The sequence below is a fragment of the Pelobates fuscus genome, chromosome 4 (assembly GCF_036172605.1).
Source record: "Pelobates fuscus isolate aPelFus1 chromosome 4, aPelFus1.pri, whole genome shotgun sequence".
NCBI lineage: Eukaryota > Metazoa > Chordata > Amphibia > Anura > Pelobatidae > Pelobates > Pelobates fuscus.
Genome location: NC_086320.1, coordinates 387,320,717 through 387,343,438, shown reverse-complemented (window position 1 = coordinate 387,343,438; position 22,722 = coordinate 387,320,717). Strand labels below are relative to the sequence as shown.

Genomic DNA, 22,722 nt, shown 5'->3' with positions numbered 1-22,722 from the left:
TCACCGCCTGCCACCAGCTCTCTGTCTCTGCTCACCGCCTGCCGCCAGCTCTCTGTCTCTGCTCACCGCCTGCCGCCAGCTCTCTGTCTCTGCTCACCGCCTGCCGCTAGCTCTCTGTATCTGCTCACCGCCTGCCGCCAGCTCTCTGTATCTGCTCACCGCCTGCCGCCAGCTCTCTGTCTCTGTTCACCGCCTGCCGCCAGCTCTCTGTCTCTGTTCACCGCCTGCTTCCAGCTCTCTGTCTCTGTTCACCGCCTGCCACCAGCTCTCTGTCTCTGCTCACCGCCTGCCGCCAGCTCTCTGTCTCTGCTCACTGCCTGCCACCAGCTCACTGTCTCTGTTCACCGTCTGCTTCCAGCTCTCTCTCTGCTCACTGCCTGCCACCAGCTCTCTGTATCTGCTCACTGCCTGCCGCCAGCTCTCTGTCTCTGCTCACCGCCTGCCGCCAGCTCTCTGTCTCTGCTCACCGCCTGCCACCAGCTCTCTGTATCTGCTCACCGCCTGCCGCCAGCTCTCTGTCTCTGCTCACCGCCTGCCGCCAGCTCTCTGTCTCTGCTCACCGCCTGCCGCCAGCTCTCTGTCTCTGTTCACCGTCTGCTACTAGTTCTCTGTCTCTGCTCACCACCTGCTCACCGTCTGCTTCCAGCTCTCTGTCTCTGCTCACTGCCTGCCACCAGCTCACTGTCTCTGTTCACCGTCTGCTTCCAGCTCTCTTTCTCTGCTCACCGCCTGCCGCCAGCTCTCTGTATCTGCTCACCGCCTGCCGCCAGCTCTCTGTCTCTGTTCACCGTCTGCCGCCAGCTCTCTGTATCTGCTCACCGCCTGCCGCCAACTCTCTGTCTCTGCTCACCGCCTGCCGCCAGCTCTCTGTCTCTGCTCACCGCCTGCCGCCAGCTCTCTGTATCTGCTCACCGCCTGCCGCCAGCTCTCTGTCTCTGCTCACCGTCTCCCGCCAGCTCTCTGTCTCTGCTCACCGCCTGCCATCAGCTCTCTGTCTCTGCTCACCGCCTGCCACCAGCTCTCTGTCTCTGCTCACCGCCTGCCACCAGCTCTCTGTATCTGCTCACCGCCTGCTGCCAACTCTCTGTCTCTGCTCACCGCCTGCCGCCAGCTCTCTGTCTCTGCTCACCGCCTGCCGCCAGCTCTCTGTCTCTGCTCACCGTCTGCCTCCAGCTCTCTGTCTCTGTTCACCGTCTGCTTCCAGCTCACTGTATCTGCTCACCGCCTGCCGCCAGCTCTCTGTATCTGCTCACCGCCTGCTGCCAACTATCTGTCTCTGCTCACCGCCTGCCGCCAGCTCTCTGTCTCTGCTCACCGTCTGCCTCCAGCTCTCTGTCTCTGCTCACCGCCTGCCACCAGCTCTCTGTCTCTGCTCACCGCCTGCCGCCAGCTCTCTGTATCTGCTCACCGCCTGCCGCCAGCTCTCTGTATCTGCTCACCGCCTGCCGCCAGCTCTCTGTATCTGCTCACCGCCTGCCACCAGCTCTCTGTCTCTGCTCACCGCCTGCCGCCAGCTCTCTGTATCTGCTCACCGCCTGCCGCCAGCTCTCTGTATCTGCTCACTGCCTGCCGCCAGCTCTCTGTATCTGCTCACCGCCTGCCGCCAGCTCTCTGTCTCTGCTCACCGCCTGCCGCCAGCTCTCTCTCTGCTCACCGCCTGCTGCCAGCTCACTGTATCTGCTCGCCGCCTGCTGCCAGCTCTCTGTCTCTGCTCACCGCCTGCCACCAGCTCTCTGTCTCTGCTCACCGCCTGCCGCCAGCTCTCTGTCTCTGCTCACCGCCTGCCGCCAGCTCTCTGTCTCTGCTCACCGCCTGCCGCCAGCTCTCTGTATCTGCTCACCGCCTGCCGCCAGCTCTCTGTATCTGCTCACCGCCTGCCGCCAGCTCTCTGTATCTGCTCACCGCCTGCCGCCAGCTCTCTGTATCTGCTCACCGCCTGCCACCAGCTCTCTGTCTCTGCTCACCGCCTGCCGCCAGCTCTCTGTCTCTGCTCACCGCCTGCCGCCAGCTCTCTCTCTGTTCACTGTCTGCTTCCAGCTCTCTGTCTCTGCTCACCGCCTGCCGCCAGCTCTCTCTCTGTTCACTGTCTGCTTTCAGCTCTCTGTCTCTATTCACCGCAATCTGGGATACAGCCACCTGGCGATAAAAAATAATATTAATTAGTATAAAAAGTACCTGCTGCTCTCTCCACATTGCTGCTCGAGACCCAGGCCTAGTTTATAATAAGTTGCTGGACCTCATGAATAAATCAAGTGAATTTTCACATATATGATGGGTAATTCTAGTGATTGTGATTTACGTAAATCTTATTCTGCCCGGTTATATAAACTAACAATTCCTACAATTCGTATCTGCTTTCACCACGACTCTCGTCTCCTTTCACCACGACTCTCGTCTCCTTTCACCACGACTCTCGTCTCCTTTCACCACGACTCTCGTCTCCTTTCACCACGACTCTCGTCTCCTTTCACCACGACTCTCGTCTCCTTTCACCACGACTATCGTCTCCTTTCACCATGACTCTCGTCTCCTTTCACCACGACTCTCGTCTCCTTTCACCACGACTCTCGTCTCCTTTACTTGTCATATTGATGTCTGGTTAATGTCTTCCATGAACATAGGTTGCAAAAGCCACAGGTATGGCAGATGAAGCCCTGGGGAACGTAAGAACTGTGAAAGCTTTCTCCATGGAAAAAAGAGAGGTGGAGTGAGTATTTGGGAAGACATGCAGTGTGACGATGTCTCAAACATTTTGCACCAAACTTACTAAGTCCCATTTTCTCGGTGTAAGTTAACCCCTTAGTGACCAGACCGCTTTTCAATTTTCTTACCGTTAAGAGCCAGGGCTGGTTTTACATTTCTGTGGTGTTTGTGTTTAGCTGTAATTTAGTTCTTACTCATTTACTGTACCCACACATATTCTATACCGTTTTTCTCGCCATTAAATGGTCATATCATTTACTATAAAAAAGTATAAAATATGTTGAAAAAATGTAAAACAAAAACACGCTTTTTTGAACTTTGACCCCAAATATCTGTTACGCATCTACAACTGCCAAAAAACACCCGTGCTAAATAGTTTCTAAATTTTGTCCTGAGTTTAGAAATAGCCAATGTTAGCATGTTCTTAGCTTTTTATGGAAAGTTATAGGGCTATAAGTACAAGTAGCACTTTGCTATTTCCAAACCATTTTTTTTAATTCAAAATGAATGCAAAATCTATTGTTACACATATATCTGTCAGAAATCCATGAATAACCATTCACATGTAAATATTTTTTTAAAAGAAGACAACCTAAGGTATTAAACTTGGGGTATTTTGACTCTTTTCATGCAGCCATTTTACCACCAATCTATGCCAAATAAAAAAATAATTGGTGATTTTTTTGAGACACGTAGCAATTTAAGAATACATGTACGGAGAACTTTAAGGGTTACTACCAAAGAACACCCCAATATGTGTTCAACAACATCTCCTGAGTACAGTGATACCACCCATGTACAGGTGTGTCGGGTTCTCTGGGGGCTAAAAGACCTTATTTGGAGGGAGCGCATTCCAGTTTCCCAACTTGGAATTTTCAGTTAGTCATCATGCACCCATGTCCTATTTGGGACATTTTTGAAGCCAGCCAATGTAATTTACCCCCATCAAACCATATATTTTTGAAAAGTAGAGAACCCAGGGTATTCAATATGGGGTATGTCCAGTCTTTTTTAGTAGCCACTTAGTCACAAACACTTGCCAAAGTTGGCATTATATTTGTTTGTGCGTGAAAAATGCAAAAAAAAACATTATGAACGCTAACTTTGGCCAGTGTTTGTGACTAAATGGCTACTAAAAAAGACTGGACATACCCCATTTGCAATACCTTGGATTGTCTTCTTTTGCAAATGGTATGCCATCATGGGGGTAATTCTAATTCCTGGGCTACAATATGCTCTCAAAGGCAACATAACCAATATGGCAAATTTCAATGTGAAAAAATGGCCTTTCAAAAACACTATAAAACCTGTACATGGGGGGTACTGTTTACTCAGGAGACTTCGCTGAACACAAATATTAGTGTTTCAAAACAGTAAAATGTATTACAACAATTATATCATTAGTGAAAGTGCAGTTTGTGTGTGAAAAATGCAAAAACAAACACGCCACTTTCACTGACAATATCATCGCTGTGAAATGTTTTACTGTTTTGAAACACTAATATTTGTGTAGAGCGACGTCTCCCGAGTAAACCAGTACTCCCCATGTACAGGATTTCTGGTGTCTTGGAACGTTACAGGGTTAAATATAGTGCTAGCAAATTACATTTTCTGGACTTTCGGCCTGGACTGTCAGACAGGTCCCCCAAATTGCAATAAAAAAATTACTTAATTATGTAAAAATATTACATAAATATGCATGTAGAATTTAAATATTTATACATATTTTATATTTAAAGTCTATGTGTATATTTATGACATTATTTATGTAATTATGTATATGGACATATGTATATTTCATATTATTTCTATTTATATATACGTAGATATATATATATATATATATATATATATATTAATTAATTCTAAGTGTATTTTGAGATATATTTATATTTATATCAAAAGACAGTTAGAATAAAAATACATACTGTATATATACTTTAAAAAAGTGTTTTTTATTATTTTAATTTTTTATTTATTTTTAGTTATTATTTATTTTTTATAATAATATATTTATTATATATATGTGTGTAATTTTACTCTAAGAGTATTTTTATATTAACACAAAGATAAAGCACCGCGCTTACAGCAGCAGTAGCTTAGTATCCAACAGCTTAAAATACATAATAAAAACAAAGAGACCGTTACCTGCGCTCTGGCCTAAATCCCCATGTGCATTTAAACAAAATGGAGGCTCTTTAGTTTTACTCCAATGGCCATTTGAATATAAGCTCACCTGCCGCGTCAAGGCAAGCCCCAATAGGTGAGTTCCTACACTAGCCATTAGATATGCTGATATCAGCCACGAATCTCCAGTGAGACAGGAAGGGGTGTTTTATAAACCCTTTAACATTTAACCCTTTATAAAGCTTCTACACATACAATAAACCTTGCTGATATCAGACAAAGTGTAAACATCTCTAATGAGACAGGAAGGGGTGTTTTATAAACCCCTACGTACTTATAAACCCTGAATAGGGCTATAACACATACAAATCACCTTGCCAGCTAAAAGGCAAATTTCTCTGTTGAGACAGGAAGGGGTGCTGAAAAGTGTGTGAAAGGGTTAAATATGAAGGGTTTATAGAACACCCCTTCCTGTCTCATTAGATGTTTACACTCTGTCTGATCCCAGCAAAGTTTATTGTATGTGCAGAAGCCCTATAAAGGGTTAAATGTGAAAGGGTTTATAAAACACCCCTTCCTGTCTTACTGGAGATTCTTGGCTGATATCAGCATATCTAATGGCTAGTGTAGGAACTCACCTATTGGGGCTTGCCCTGACGTGGCAGGTGAGCTTATATTCAAATGGCCATTGGAGTAAAACTAAAGAGCCTCTCTCTTAGAGCGATCACATGGGCCCTGGGGCTCCTAATTTGCAGAGGGCTGTCAGACAGTCCCCCCATAGACTAAGAAGACCGATCACCGGCGGAGGATCGGTGACTATCCGTAAGTCCATTGGAGAGGAAGAGAGAGGGAGGGAAGGGATTCATTTTTTTTTATTTTTTTTATATTTACACCGTTCTGGACTGCTACCTCCAATTCTCTTTTTTTCCTTTATATCAACTTTATATCAACTTTAATGCAGGGTTATCCCCCATATGGAGGCACCGGTCAATATAAGGCTCCCAATTCTCTTTCATTTCTTTCTTTTTCTATCAGTCTAGTCTCGACGCACTCCGCACAGGAAGAGCATCGGAAGCCTGCCTGATGGCTTTCAATGCTCTGCCTCACTGCCAGGCTCCACATGGAGCAACCTGGAAGTGATCGCTCCAGGGGGGGCCCGGCAGTGGGGGGGTATTGCAGGATGCCTCCACATCGAGGCATCCAGCAATACTGTTAGAGCGGCTTGAAGCAATCATTATCGCTTCCAGCGCTCTAATTAGCCACGGATGTCTGCGGTCCTTATGGACAGTTTTTTGTCGGACGTACCTGATACGTCCGCAGTCGGGAAGGGGTTAATACGAAGATTTGTGGAATGTTGAGTAAAGGGATACAGCAGGGATAATTCAGTATCTATTTCTACCAAACTGATTATAGGCTATATACATCGATATATAGAAGCAGGGCTCGCTCTGTTTATACACTATATAAATCCATAGATAGATAGAAGCAGAGCTCGCTCTGTTTATACACTATATAAATCCATAGATAGATAGAAGCAGGGCTCGCTCTGTTTATACACTATATAAATCCATAGATAGAAGCAGGGCTCGCTGTGTTTATACACTATATAAATCCATAGATAGATAGAAGCAGGGCTCGCTCTGTTTATACACTATATAAATCCATAGGTAGATAGAAGCAGGGCTCGCTCTGTTTATACACTATATAAATCCATAGATGGATAGAAGCAGGGCTCGCTCTGTATATACACTATATAAATCCATAGATAGATAGAAGCAGGACTTGCTCTGTTTATACACTATATAAATCCATAGATGGATAAAAGCAGGGCTCGCTCTGTATATACACTATATAAATCCATAGATGGATAGAAGCAGGGCTCGCTCTGTTTATACACTATATAAATCCATAGATGGATAGAAGCAGGGCTCGCTCTGTTTATACACTATATAAATCCATAGATAGATAGAAGCAGGGCTCGCTCTGTTTATACACTATATAAATCCATAGGTAGATAGAAGCAGGGCTCGCTCTGTTTATACACTATATAAATCCATAGATGGATAGAAGCAGGGCTCGCTCTGTATATACACTATATAAATCCATAGATAGATAGAAGCAGGACTTGCTCTGTTTATACACTATATAAATCCATAGATGGATAGAAGCAGGGCTCGCTCTGTATATACACTATATAAATCCATAGATGGATAGAAGCAGGGCTCGCTCTGTTTATACACTATATAAATCCATAGATAGATAGAAGCAGGACTTGCTCTGTTTATACACTATATAAATCCATAGATAGATAGAAGCAGGGCTCGCTCTGTTTATACACTATATAAATCCATAGATAGAAGCAGGGCTTGCTTTGTTTATACACTATATAAATCCATAGATAGAAGCAGGGCTCGCTCTGTTTATACACTATATAAATCCATAGATAGAAGCAGGGCTCGCTCTGTTTATACACTATATAAATCCATAGATAGAAGCAGGGCTCGCTCTGTTTATACACTATATAAATCCATAGATAGAAGCAGGGCTCGCTCTGTTTATACACTATATAAATCCATAGATAGAAGCAGGGCTTGCTCTGTTTATACACTATATAAATCCATAGATAGAAGCAGGGCTCGATCTGTTTATACACTATATAAATCCATAGATAGATAGAAGCAGGGCTCGCTCTGTTTATACACTATATAAATCCATAGATAGATAGAAGCAGGGCTCGCTCTGTTTATACACTATATAAATCCATAGATAGATAGAAGCAGGGCTCGCTCTGTTTATACACTATATAAATCCATAGATAGATAGAAGCAGGGCTCGCTCTGTTTATACACTATATAAATCCATAGATAGATAGAAGCAGGGCTCGCTCTGTTTATACACTATATAAATCCATAGATAGATAGAAGCAGGGCTCGCTCTGTTTATACACTATATAAATCCATAGATAGATAGAAGCAGGGCTCGCTCTGTTTATACACTATATAAATCCATAGATAGATAGAAGCAGGGCTCGCTCTGTTTATACACTATATAAATCCATAGATAGAAGCAGGGCTCGCTCTGTTTATACACTATATAAATCCATAGATAGAAGCAGGGCTCGCTCTGTTTATACACTATATAAATCCATAGATAGATAGAAGCAGGGCTCGCTCTGTTTATACACTATATAAATCCATAGATAGAAGCAGGGCTCGCTCTGTTTATACACTATATAAATCCATAGATAGAAGCAGGGCTCGCTCTGTTTATACACTATATAAATCCATAGATAGATAGTAGCAGGGCTCGCTCTGTTTATACACTATATAAATCCATAGATAGATAGAAGCAGGACTCGCTCTGTTTATACACTATATAAATCCATAGATAGATAGAAGCAGGACTCGCTCTGTTTATACACTATATAAATCCATAGATGGATAGAAGCAGGGCTTGCTCTGTTTATACACTATATAAATCCATAGATAGATAGAAGCAGGACTCGCTCTGTTTATACACTATATAAATCCATAGATAGATAGAAGCAGGGCTCACTCTGTTTATACACTATATAAATCCATAGATAGATAGAAGCAGGACTCGCTCTGTTTATACACTATATAAATCCATAGATAGAGAGAAGCAGGGCTCGCTCTGTTTATACACTATATAAATCCATAGATAGATAGAAGCAGGACTCGCTCTGTTTATACACTATATAAATCCATAGATAGATAGAAGCAGGGCTCGCTCTGTTTATACACTATATAAATCCATAGATAGATAGAAGCAGGGCTCGCTCTGTTTATACACTATATAAATCCATAGATAGATAGAAGCAGGACTCGCTCTGTTTATACACTATATAAATCCATAGATAGATAGAAGCAGGGCTCGCTCTGTTTATACACTATATAAATCCATAGATGGATAGAAGCAGGGCTCGCTCTGTTTATACACTATATAAATCCATAGATAGAAGCAGGGCTCGCTCTGTGTATACACTATATAAATCCATAGATAGAAGCAGGGCTCGCTCTGTGTATACACTATATAAATCCATAGATAGAAGCCGGGCTCGCTCTGTTTATACACCATATAAATCCATAGATAGATAGAAGCAGGGCTCGCTCTGTTTATACACTATATAAATCCATAGATAGATAGAAGCAGGGCTCGCTCTGTTTATACACTATATAAATCCATAGATAGATAGAAGCAGGGCTCACTCTGTTTATACACTATATAAATCCATAGATAGATAGAAGCAGGGCTCGCTCTGTTTATACACTATATAAATCCATAGATAGAAGCAGAGCTCGCTCTGTTTATACACTATATAAATCCATAGATAGATAGAAGCAGGACTCGCTCTGTTTATACACTATATAAATCCATAGATAGAAGCAGAGCTCGCTCTGTTTATACACTATATAAATCCATAGATAGATAGAAGCAGGACTCGCTCTGTTTATACACTATATAAATCCATAGATAGATAGAAGCAGGGCTCGCTCTGTTTATACACTATATAAATCCATAGATAGATAGAAGCAGGGCTCGCTCTGTTTATACACTATATAAATCCATAGATAGATAGAAGCAGGGCTCGCTCTGTTTATACACTATATAAATCCATAGATAGAAGCAGAGCTCGCTCTGTTTATACACTATATAAATCCATAGATATATAGAAGCAGGACTCGCTCTGTTTATACACTATATAAATCCATAGATAGATAGAAGCAGGGCTCGCTCTGTTTATACACTATATAAATCCATAGATAGATAGAAGCAGGGCTCGCTCTGTTTATACACTATATAAATCCATAGATAGATAGAAGCAGGGCTCGCTCTGTTTATACACTATATAAATCCATAGATAGATAGAAGCAGGACTCGCTCTGTTTATACACTATATAAATCCATAGATAGATAGAAGCAGGGATCGCTCTGTTTATACACTATATAAATCCATAGATGGATAGAAGCAGGACTCGCTCTGTTTATACACTATATAAATCCATAGATAGATAGAAGCAGGACTCGCTCTGTTTATACACTATATAAATCCATAGATAGATAGAAGCAGGGATCGCTCTGTTTATACACTATATAAATCCATAGATGGATAGAAGCAGGGCTCGCTCTGTTTATACACTATATAAATCCATAGATGGATAGAAGCAGGACTCGCTCTGTTTATACACTATATAAATCCATAGATAGATAGAAGCAGGGATCGCTCTGTTTATACACTATATAAATCCATAGATAGATAGAAGCAGGGATCGCTCTGTTTATACACTATATAAATCCATAGATGGATAGAAGCAGGGCTCGCTCTGTTTATACACTATATAAATCCATAGATAGATAGAAGCAGGGCTCGCTCTGTTTATACACTATATAAATCCATAGATAGATAGAAGCAGGGCTCGCTCTGTTTATACACTATATAAATCCATAGATAGATAGAAGCAGGGATCGCTCTGTTTATACACTATATAAATCCATAGATGGATAGAAGCAGGGCTCGCTCTGTTTATACACTATATAAATCCATAGATAGAAGCAGAGCTCGCTCTGTTTATACACTATATAAATCCATAGATAGATAGAAGCAGGACTCGCTCTGTTTATACACTATATAAATCCATAGATAGAAGCAGAGCTCGCTCTGTTTATACACTATATAAATCCATAGATAGATAGAAGCAGGACTCGCTCTGTTTATACACTATATAAATCCATAGATAGATAGAAGCAGGGCTCGCTCTGTTTATACACTATATAAATCCATAGATAGATAGAAGCAGGGCTCGCTCTGTTTATACACTATATAAATCCATAGATAGATAGAAGCAGGGCTCGCTCTGTTTATACACTATATAAATCCATAGATAGAAGCAGAGCTCGCTCTGTTTATACACTATATAAATCCATAGATATATAGAAGCAGGACTCGCTCTGTTTATACACTATATAAATCCATAGATAGATAGAAGCAGGGCTCGCTCTGTTTATACACTATATAAATCCATAGATAGATAGAAGCAGGGCTCGCTCTGTTTATACACTATATAAATCCATAGATAGATAGAAGCAGGGCTCGCTCTGTTTATACACTATATAAATCCATAGATAGATAGAAGCAGGACTCGCTCTGTTTATACACTATATAAATCCATAGATAGATAGAAGCAGGGATCGCTCTGTTTATACACTATATAAATCCATAGATGGATAGAAGCAGGACTCGCTCTGTTTATACACTATATAAATCCATAGATAGATAGAAGCAGGACTCGCTCTGTTTATACACTATATAAATCCATAGATAGATAGAAGCAGGGATCGCTCTGTTTATACACTATATAAATCCATAGATGGATAGAAGCAGGGCTCGCTCTGTTTATACACTATATAAATCCATAGATGGATAGAAGCAGGACTCGCTCTGTTTATACACTATATAAATCCATAGATAGATAGAAGCAGGGATCGCTCTGTTTATACACTATATAAATCCATAGATAGATAGAAGCAGGGATCGCTCTGTTTATACACTATATAAATCCATAGATGGATAGAAGCAGGGCTCGCTCTGTTTATACACTATATAAATCCATAGATAGATAGAAGCAGGGCTCGCTCTGTTTATACACTATATAAATCCATAGATAGATAGAAGCAGGGCTCGCTCTGTTTATACACTATATAAATCCATAGATAGATAGAAGCAGGGATCGCTCTGTTTATACACTATATAAATCCATAGATGGATAGAAGCAGGGCTCGCTCTGTTTATACACTATATAAATCCATAGATAGATAGAAGCAGGGCTCGCTCTGTTTATACACTATATAAATCCATAGATGGAAGCAGGGCTCGCTCTGTTTATACACTATATAAATCCATAGATAGAAGCAGGGCTCGCTCTGTTTATACACTATATAAATCCATAGATAGATAGAAGCAGGGCTCGCTCTGTTTATACACTATATAAATCCATAGAAGCAGGGCTCGCTGTGTTTATACACTATATAAATCCATAGATAGATAGAAGCAGGAATCGCTCTGTTTATACACTCTATAAATCCATAGATAGATAGAAGCAGGGCTCGCTCTGTTTATACACTTTATAAATCCATAGGTAGATAGAAGCAGGGCTCGCTCTGTTTATACACTATATAAATCCATAGATGGATAGAAGCAGGGCTCGCTCTGTATATACACTATATAAATCCATAGATAGATAGAAGCAGGACTTGCTCTGTTTATACACTATATAAATCCATAGATAGAAGCAGGGCTTGCTTTGTTTATACACTATATAAATCCATAGATAGATGGAAGCAGGGTTTGCTCTGTTTATACACTATATAAATCCATAGATAGAAGCAGGGCTCGCTCTGTTTATACACTATATAAATCCATAGATAGAAGCAGGGCTTGCTCTGTTTATACACTATATAAATCCATAGATAGAAGCAGGGCTCGCTCTGTTTATACACTATATAAATCCATAGATAGATAGAAGCAGGGCTCGCTCTGTTTATACACTATATAAATCCATAGATAGATAGAAGCAGGGCTTGCTCTGTTTATACACTATATAAATCCATAGATAGATAGAAGCAGGACTCGCTCTGTTTATACACTGTATAAATCCATAGATAGATAGAAGCAGGGCTCGCTCTGTTTATACACTATATAAATCCATAGATAGATAGAAGCAGGGCTCGCTCTGTTTATACACTATATAAATCCATAGATAGATAGAAGCAGGGCTCGCTCTGTTTATACACTATATAAATCCATAGATAGATAGAAGCAGGGCTCGCTCTGTTTATACACTATATAAATCCATAGATAGATAGAAGCAGGGCTCGCTCTGTTTATACACTATATAAATCCATAGATAGATAGAAGCAGGGCTCGCTCTGTTTATACACTATATAAATCCATAGATAGAAGCAGGGCTCGCTCTGTTTATACACTATATAAATCCATAGATAGTAGCAGGGCTCGCTCTGTTTATACACTATATAAATCCATAGATAGAGAGAAGCAGGTCTCGCTCTGTTTATACACTATATCAATCCATAGATAGATAGAAGCAGGGCTCGCTCTGTTTATACACTATATAAATCCATAGATAGATAGAAGCAGGGCTCGCTCTGTTTATACACTATATAAATCCATAGATGGATAGAAGCAGGACTCGCTCTGTTTATACACTATATAAATCCATAGATAGATAGAAGCAGGACTCGCTCTGTTTATACACTATATAAATCCATAGATAGATAGAAGCAGGGATCGCTCTGTTTATACACTATATAAATCCATAGATGGATAGAAGCAGGACTCGCTCTGTTTATACACTATATAAATCCATAGATAGATAGAAGCAGGACTCGCTCTGTTTATACACTATATAAATCCATAGATAGATAGAAGCAGGGATCGCTCTGTTTATACACTATATAAATCCATAGATGGATAGAAGCAGGGCTCGCTCTGTTTATACACTATATAAATCCATAGATGGATAGAAGCAGGACTCGCTCTGTTTATACACTATATAAATCCATAGATAGATAGAAGCAGGGATCGCTCTGTTTATACACTATATAAATCCATAGATAGATAGAAGCAGGGCTCGCTCTGTTTATACACTATATAAATCCATAGATAGATAGAAGCAGGGCTCGCTCTGTTTATACACTATATAAATCCATAGATGGATAGAAGCAGGGCTCGCTCTGTTTATACACTATATAAATCCATAGATAGATAGAAGCAGGGCTCGCTCTGTTTATACACTATATAAATCCATAGATGGAAGCAGGGCTCGCTCTGTTTATACACTATATAAATCCATAGATAGAAGCAGGGCTCGCTCTGTTTGTACACTATATAAATCCATAGATAGATAGAAGCAGGGCTCGCTCTGTTTATACACTATATAAATCCATAGATAGAAGCAGGGCTCGCTGTGTTTATACACTATATAAATCCATAGATAGATAGAAGCAGGACTCGCTCTGTTTATACACTCTATAAATCCATAGATAGATAGAAGCAGGGCTCGCTCTGTTTATACACTATATAAATCCATAGGTAGATAGAAGCAGGGCTCGCTCTGTTTATACACTATATAAATCCATAGATAGAAGCAGGGCTCGCTCTGTTTATACACTATATAAATCCATAGATAGTAGCAGGGCTCGCTCTGTTTATACACTATATAAATCCATAGATAGAGAGAAGCAGGGCTCGCTCTGTTTATACACTATATAAATCCATAGATGGATAGAAGCAGGACTCGCTCTGTTTATACACTATATAAATCCATAGATAGATAGAAGCAGGACTCGCTCTGTTTATACACTATATAAATCCATAGATAGATAGAAGCAGGGATCGCTCTGTTTATACACTATATAAATCCATAGATGGATAGAAGCAGGACTCGCTCTGTTTATACACTATATAAATCCATAGATAGATAGAAGCAGGACTCGCTCTGTTTATACACTATATAAATCCATAGATAGATAGAAGCAGGGATCGCTCTGTTTATACACTATATAAATCCATAGATGGATAGAAGCAGGGCTCGCTCTGTTTATACACTATATAAATCCATAGATGGATAGAAGCAGGACTCGCTCTGTTTATACACTATATAAATCCATAGATAGATAGAAGCAGGGATCGCTCTGTTTATACACTATATAAATCCATAGATAGATAGAAGCAGGGCTCGCTCTGTTTATACACTATATAAATCCATAGATAGATAGAAGCAGGGCTCGCTCTGTTTATACACTATATAAATCCATAGATGGATAGAAGCAGGGCTCGCTCTGTTTATACACTATATAAATCCATAGATAGATAGAAGCAGGGCTCGCTCTGTTTATACACTATATAAATCCATAGATGGAAGCAGGGCTCGCTCTGTTTATACACTATATAAATCCATAGATAGAAGCAGGGCTCGCTCTGTTTGTACACTATATAAATCCATAGATAGATAGAAGCAGGGCTCGCTCTGTTTATACACTATATAAATCCATAGATAGAAGCAGGGCTCGCTGTGTTTATACACTATATAAATCCATAGATAGATAGAAGCAGGACTCGCTCTGTTTATACACTCTATAAATCCATAGATAGATAGAAGCAGGGCTCGCTCTGTTTATACACTATATAAATCCATAGGTAGATAGAAGCAGGGCTCGCTCTGTTTATACACTATATAAATCCATAGATGGATAGAAGCAGGGCTCGCTCTGTATATACACTATATAAATCCATAGATAGATAGAAGCAGGACTTGCTCTGTTTATACACTATATAAATCCATAGATAGAAGCAGGGCTTGCTTTGTTTATACACTATATAAATCCATAGATAGATGGAAGCAGGGTTTGCTCTGTTTATACACTATATAAATCCATAGATAGAAGCAGGGCTCGCTCTGTTTATACACTATATAAATCCATAGATAGAAGCAGGGCTTGCTCTGTTTATACACTATATAAATCCATAGATAGAAGCAGGGCTCGCTCTGTTTATACACTATATAAATCCATAGATAGATAGAAGCAGGGCTCGCTCTGTTTATACACTATATAAATCCATAGATAGATAGAAGCAGGGCTTGCTCTGTTTATACACTATATAAATCCATAGATAGATAGAAGCAGGACTCGCTCTGTTTATACACTGTATAAATCCATAGATAGATAGAAGCAGGGCTCGCTCTGTTTATACACTATATAAATCCATAGATAGATAGAAGCAGGGCTCGCTCTGTTTATACACTATATAAATCCATAGATAGATAGAAGCAGGGCTCGCTCTGTTTATACACTATATAAATCCATAGATAGATAGAAGCAGGGCTCGCTCTGTTTATACATGTAGCGGATTGGTACCGGGCTGTCCCACGACATGTATGAGAATAAGTGTATTTGGTCATATGGCTGGTTTAATGTGTATGTACATGTATAGAAAGCATGGTATCCGGGTATAATGACAGTTAAATGTATGTAAAGAATTGTATTCCTCTAGTTGTTCGGTAGAATCATTCAAATAAAACAAGGGAATGAAACTACCGAACAACCAGACCACCCAGGAATGAGTGTGCCTCCAATTACCGTTTGCAACAATGTTGCAAACAGGTAATTGGCAATCAGTGCAGTGTGGTCTTTGTCCTCTGGGTGGCCGCCATTCGGGAAACAAACACGTGGCGGCGGCCATCTTAAACTACCGAACAGCGGTGTTTTGCCGTCAAGTGTCTGGAACTAAAATCGGACACTTGACTAGGCAAACACCGCTGAGACCTCCATACTTCCAGAAATTCGTATGGAAACTACCGAATGACCCGCCGTTCGGTAGAAAGAGCCCCATAAACAAGGGAATTCATTCAAACCCTCTCCAGGCTCTATAACACAGGCAATTCGCCTGTTTTCATTCCCTTGTTTGTGACCGACCGCAGGGCCAAAATGCATGGAACTGTTTTCGGATACTTTACCCATGCGGTCGGTCAAATCTTTGGAACCCCATATCTCACGAACCATTCATCCGAATGGGCTAATTTTTAAGTATGTTGGTCCCCCAGAATAGAGCTATCTGGGGATGTTGGATTTGTGGATGTACCCCAAGTATTTAGGGTACATCCAAAACTCGGGGAAAACTGTGTACACAATAAGGGGATTATGATGCTAGAGGAGGGGAGGAGATCTGTGGGAGGTTACTACTTAGAGATTGGATAATGTCTTAAGTGTTAGAACCTCCTCCCTTGCATGGGAGAGGGCTTTATAAGGAACTGTGGAATAAAGCTTGTCAGTCTACTCCTGAAACTGTGTGTCGTCCAGTTATTGGGATTGCGATGGGGATACTGCTGTATTACTTTACCTGCTGGAAACCTTGCCTATGGACTTAACATCACCTTGTTCCTGAGCCTCACTGGAATCTCTAGTGGAGAATAGCTGTGCAAGATCGTCTCTCCGCTACATTGGTTGGCAGCGCTGGGATCCAAACTCACAGAGGAACAAGCGTAAATGGAGTACGGATGGAGGTTGATTTTTCTGCGCTAAAACGCTCCACGCTAAAGGACCTCCTAGAGGCAAGGGGTATACAAGCCAGCAATAAGAAGAAAGCAGTACTTGTTACAGAACTCATGGCAGAGTACAGAATGGAGGGCGATTCAGTTCCGGCACAGAGGGAGCCGGGAGGAACACCACAAGGATCGGAATTCCAGAGGCAGGTTCAGTTCAGGCTATCCTTTTATGGGGAAAACCCCCCAACAGAAATTGTTACCAGGACAATGGCCGAGGTACAAGAATTCATCCTAAGGACACAGGCACCAGAACAAAGCTCTGCAATTAATGTGCCACAGGAAGGTAAGCCTAAAATACCATACCAGGCTTTTAAAACATATGTGGAGGCAGAGGAAGATATAGACGCTTTCCTGCAAGACTTTGAAAGACTGTGTGCACTGCATAAAATTAACGCAGAGGACTGGGTACCTATTTTGGCCGGAAGGTTAACCGGGAGGGCAGCAGAGGCATATCGGACTGTACCTAATGACGAAATAAGGAATTACAGTAAAGTGAAAGAAATTATACTCGCCAGGTATGCTATAACACCCGAGGCATACCGGCGGAGGTTCCGGGATCTAAAGAAAACAGAGAAGGACTCGCACGCAGAGTGGGCATGCCGATTACAGGGGGCAGCGCTCGGGTGGGTGCAAGCTAGCAAGGCACGTTCTATGGAGGATGTAATACAAATGTTGCTGATGGAGCAGTTCTATGAGGGAGTAACCAATGAGGTCCAGGAATGGGTAAGGGACAGAAACCCTACTTCCCTTACCGAGGCGGCTAGGAAAGCGGATGACTACCTGGATGCACGCAGGTCACAAAAACCTGCAGCTCCAAAAGCAACCTTTAAAACATTCGGGGGAAACAACTACACCCCAGCTCCACCGAGACCGCTACCACCACCTCCACCACCCGCTGCACAGCCCCGGTTCCGACAACCCACCGCTGGCCCCTGTCATCACTGCCAGAAGTGGGGACATTATAAAAGGGAATGCCCACAGCTACGGGACCGTTCCACCTGGATTCGTCCAGGCCCACCTCCACCCAGGGCGGCCGCAGCCCACCACTACCAGGACCTAGTCACCACCCCATATGGTTCCGCAGTCCCCATTACTACTGTGGAACAATGGGAGGTACTGCACGAGGCAGATCCGGTCCAGGCCAATGTGGATAATCTACGGCACCATCGACAGACGGTATATCTGAATGGTACAGCAGTCCGGGGATTACGAGATTCGGGAGCCACCATCACTTTGGTACAGAGCCACCTGATTTCAGATCAGGCAAAACTGAACAAAACTGTTGCCGTCCGGGTAGCTGGGGGAGCAGTGTACCGGCTACCTACAGCAAGGGTACATTTACATTGGGGAGCGGGGGCAGGGGAAGTGGAGGTGGGGTTGATGCCACATTTACCGGCGGAGGTTTTATTGGGGAACGATCTGGGGAGGCTCACTTCTGCTTTTGAGCCCCAGTCACCCACCACAGGAGAGGTCAACCCTGTAGTCACCCGACAACAGGCCCGCACCCAGGACCACAACACACTGCCGGAGGTCCAGGTAAGCAACCCTACCCCCCCTCTAGAATGTGTCCCCTGGGCTCCACCTAATGAATTTGTAGCTGAAGTCGCAACAGACCCCACGCTTCAGGTGTATAGGGACAAGGTTGGCACGGGTTCCCCCGGGGCGGAGGGAGAGAAGTTTATCTGGGATAAACAACTTTTATACAGGGAAACAACCAAACAGATTACGGGGTTAGACCCGATAGCGAGGAGACAATTAGTGGTACCCCAGCGGTACCGGGCTGAATTACTCCGGATAGCGCATGATATTCCGCTATCCGGACATCTAGGGGTTAGTCGCACCAGGTACAGACTAACCCAGAGTTTCTTCTGGCCAGGGATTAGCCAGGAAGTACGCAGATATTGCACGACTTGCGATACCTGCCAGAGAGTGGGAAAAAGGGGGGATCGCAGGAAGGCTAAACTTCACCCCTTACCCATAATAGAGGAACCTTTTAGCCGAATAGCGGTGGATCTGATAGGCCCCCTCAATAAAGTTAGCCCGTCAGGAAAACGGTATATTTTAACGGTCGTAGATTATGCCACCAGGTATCCAGAAGCAGTGGCTCTGACCAACATCCACGCTGAGACGGTCGCGGATGCCCTCATGCGGATATTCTCCCGGATGGGATTACCCAGGGAGATTATTTCGGATCAGGGTACCCAGTTTACCGCAGAATTCACCCAACACCTCTGGAGGATCTGTGGCATTAAGCCTATTATCAGCGCCCCTTACCACCCCCAGACGAACGGGCTCTGCGAACGATTCAATGGTACCTTGAAGCAGATGCTCCGAACCTTCGCAGAGACCCACAAGGACTGGGAACGATTCCTGCCGCACCTCCTATTTGCATACCGGGAGGTGCCGCAGGAATCCACAGGGTTCTCCCCGTTTGAATTATTGTTTGGAAGGAGGGTCCGAGGCCCATTGGATCTTATTAGAGAGCATTGGGAGGGAGACCGGAGCACAGATGGCACTCCCATCCTACCATATGTGTTGGCCTTTCGGGACCGCCTAGAAGCGTTGACCAAGACGGTACGGGAAAACCTTCAGGAGGCCCAGACCCGCCAGCGTACATGGTATGATCGGGGAGCCAGGGACCGTAGCTTTCAGGTCGGGCAGAAGGTACTAATTTTAAAACCTGTCCGACATGATAAGTTACAGGCCGCCTGGCAGGGCCCATATAAGGTGGTGGAGCAAAGATGCGATACCACCTATATTATCGGCCCCTGCACAGGGACTGGGGGGCGACGCATGCTCCATGTGAACATGCTGAAGCCCTACCACGAGCGTACTGAGGAGGTAACCGCCATCTGTGCCCCTAACACGGAAGAGTTTGACAGCTTACCCCTCCCCGATTTGCTGGGGGATGGGCAGCTGTCCGGAGATTTAGGGGAGGTTACGCTGGGAGATCGGCTGAGCCCACAGGAGCGGATCGAGGTACAGCAACTATTGGAAGAGAAACGCGACACGTTCTCTAATGTACCTGGATACACGCCTCTGGCAACTCACCGGGTCGAGACCCCAGGGCAACTACCCATGCGCCAGACGCCATACCGCATTCCAGAAGCGGTACGGGCAAACATGCGTAAGGAGATCGACGAAATGCTCCAACTGGGGGTGATTGAACCCTCAGACAGTCCTTGGGCATCTCCTGTAGTCCTCGTACCAAAGCGAGACGGTACGACCCGCTTCTGCGTGGACTATAGGAGATTGAACGAGAAGACTGTATCTGACGCCTATCCGATGCCCCGGATAGACGAGTTACTGGACAGAATGGCCAGGGGCCAATACCTCACCACTATTGACTTGTGTAAAGGGTATTGGCAAATCCCCCTGGCCCCAGACGCCATCCCGAAGTCGGCCTTTGTCACCCCATTTGGCTTGTACCAGTTTAAGGTCATGCCATTTGGGATGAAAAACGCCCCAGCCACCTTCCAAAGGATGGTGGATCGACTCCTAGATGGATTCCAGGACTATACATGTGCCTACCTGGACGATATTGCTATTTTTAGCAATACGTGGCAGGAACACTTAGCTCACATCGGAGCTGTACTAGATAGGATAAGGGAAGCAGGTCTGACCTTGAAGCCGGCCAAGTGTAGTATCGGCATGGCTGAGGTACAATACCTGGGACATAGAGTAGGGTGCGGTAAACAAAAACCCGAACCCGCCAAAGTAGAGGCTGTAGCCCAGTGGCCCACCCCTAGGACTAAGACCCAGGTTTTAGCGTTTCTAGGGACAGCAGGGTATTACCGGAAGTTTGTTCCCAATTATAGCGCCCTGGCCAAACCCCTCACTGACCTGACCCGTAAGAACCTTCCCCGCCAAGTAAACTGGACCCCGGAGTGTGAGCAGGCATTCCAACAATTGAAAAATGCACTGATAAATGCCCCTGTCTTGGCAGCTCCCAATCCAACTAAACGTTTTCTTGTTCACACAGACGCTTCTATGTTTGGATTGGGGGCAGTACTGAGTCAAGTCGGGGCCGATGGCGGGGAACATCCAGTGGCTTACATCAGTCGCAAACTGTTACCTCGAGAAGTAAGCTACGCCGCCATCGAAAAGGAATGCCTGGCTGTGGTGTGGGCCCTAAAGAAGCTACAACCCTATTTATATGGACAGCCCTTTTCCTTGCTCACGGATCACAACCCGTTAGTCTGGCTGAACCGGGTGGCTGGAGACAACGCCAGGCTGCTGCGCTGGAGTTTGGCGCTACAGCCTTTTGACTTTAATATCCAGTACCGGCCGGGTAAGCAGAATGGAAATGCTGACGGGTTGTCAAGACAAACTGACTTAGAGAAATGATCCGTGAGCCCCCGGACATCCCCAAGCCGATCCGTGTTGGATCAGACTGTGTATGCCGGCTTGTGGGCAAGGGGGAGCAGTGTAGCGGATTGGTACCGGGCTGTCCCACGACATGTATGAGAATAAGTGTATTTGGTCATATGGCTGGTTTAATGTGTATGTACATGTATAGAAAGCATGGTATCCGGGTATAATGACAGTTAAATGTATGTAAAGAATTGTATTCCTCTAGTTGTTCGGTAGAATCATTCAAATAAAACAAGGGAATGAAACTACCGAACAACCAGACCACCCAGGAATGAGTGTGCCTCCAATTACCGTTTGCAACAATGTTGCAAACAGGTAATTGGCAATCAGTGCAGTGTGGTCTTTGTCCTCTGGATGGCCGCCATTCGGGAAACAAACACGTGGCGGCGGCCATCTTAAACTACCGAACAGCGGTGTTTTGCCGTCAAGTGTCTGGAACTAAAATCGGACACTTGACTAGGCAAACACCGCTGAGACCTCCATACTTCCAGAAATTCGTATGGAAACTACCGAATGACCCGCCGTTCGGTAGAAAGAGCCCCATAAACAAGGGAATTCATTCAAACCCTCTCCAGGCTCTATAACACAGGCAATTCGCCTGTTTTCATTCCCTTGTTTGTGACCGACCGCAGGGCCAAAATGCATGGAACTGTTTTCGGATACTTTACCCATGCGGTCGGTCAAATCTTTGGAACCCCATATCTCACGAACCATTCATCCGAATGGGCTAATTTTTAAGTATGTTGGTCCCCCAGAATAGAGCTATCTGGGGATGTTGGATTTGTGGATGTACCCCAAGTATTTAGGGTACATCCAAAACTCGGGGAAAACTGTGTACACAATAAGGGGATTATGATGCTAGAGGAGGGGAGGAGATCTGTGGGAGGTTACTACTTAGAGATTGGATAATGTCTTAAGTGTTAGAACCTCCTCCCTTGCATGGGAGAGGGCTTTATAAGGAACTGTGGAATAAAGCTAGTCAGTCTACTCCTGAAACTGTGTGTCGTCCAGTTATTGGGATTGCGATGGGGATACTGCTGTATTACTTTACCTGCTGGAAACCTTGCCTATGGACTTAACATCACCTTGTTCCTGAGCCTCACTGGAATCTCTAGTGGAGAATAGCTGTGCAAGATCGGCTCTCCGCTACAATACACTATATAAATCCATAGATAGATAGAAGCAGGGCTCGCTCTGTTTATACACTATATAAATCCATAGATAGAAGCAGGGCTCGCTCTGTTTATACACTATATAAATCCATAGATAGTAGCAGGGCTCGCTCTGTTTATACACTATATAAATCCATAGATAGAGAGAAGCAGGTCTCGCTCTGTTTATACACTATATCAATCCATAGATAGATAGAAGCAGG

The 22,722-nt window shown here is 43.5% G+C and overlaps 1 protein-coding gene across 2 annotated transcripts in view; it reads left to right on the top strand.

Moving 5' to 3' along the window:
* Positions 1-22,722, top strand: part of ABCB8 (ATP binding cassette subfamily B member 8) — a 73,353-nt gene that overhangs the window by 27,544 nt on the left and 23,087 nt on the right. For both annotated transcript variants that reach the window (XM_063452910.1, XM_063452909.1), the window contains one exon: positions 2,622-2,707. In XM_063452910.1, the coding sequence (XP_063308980.1) occupies positions 2,622-2,707 (86 nt within the window). The remainder of the gene's footprint in view (positions 1-2,621; positions 2,708-22,722) is intronic.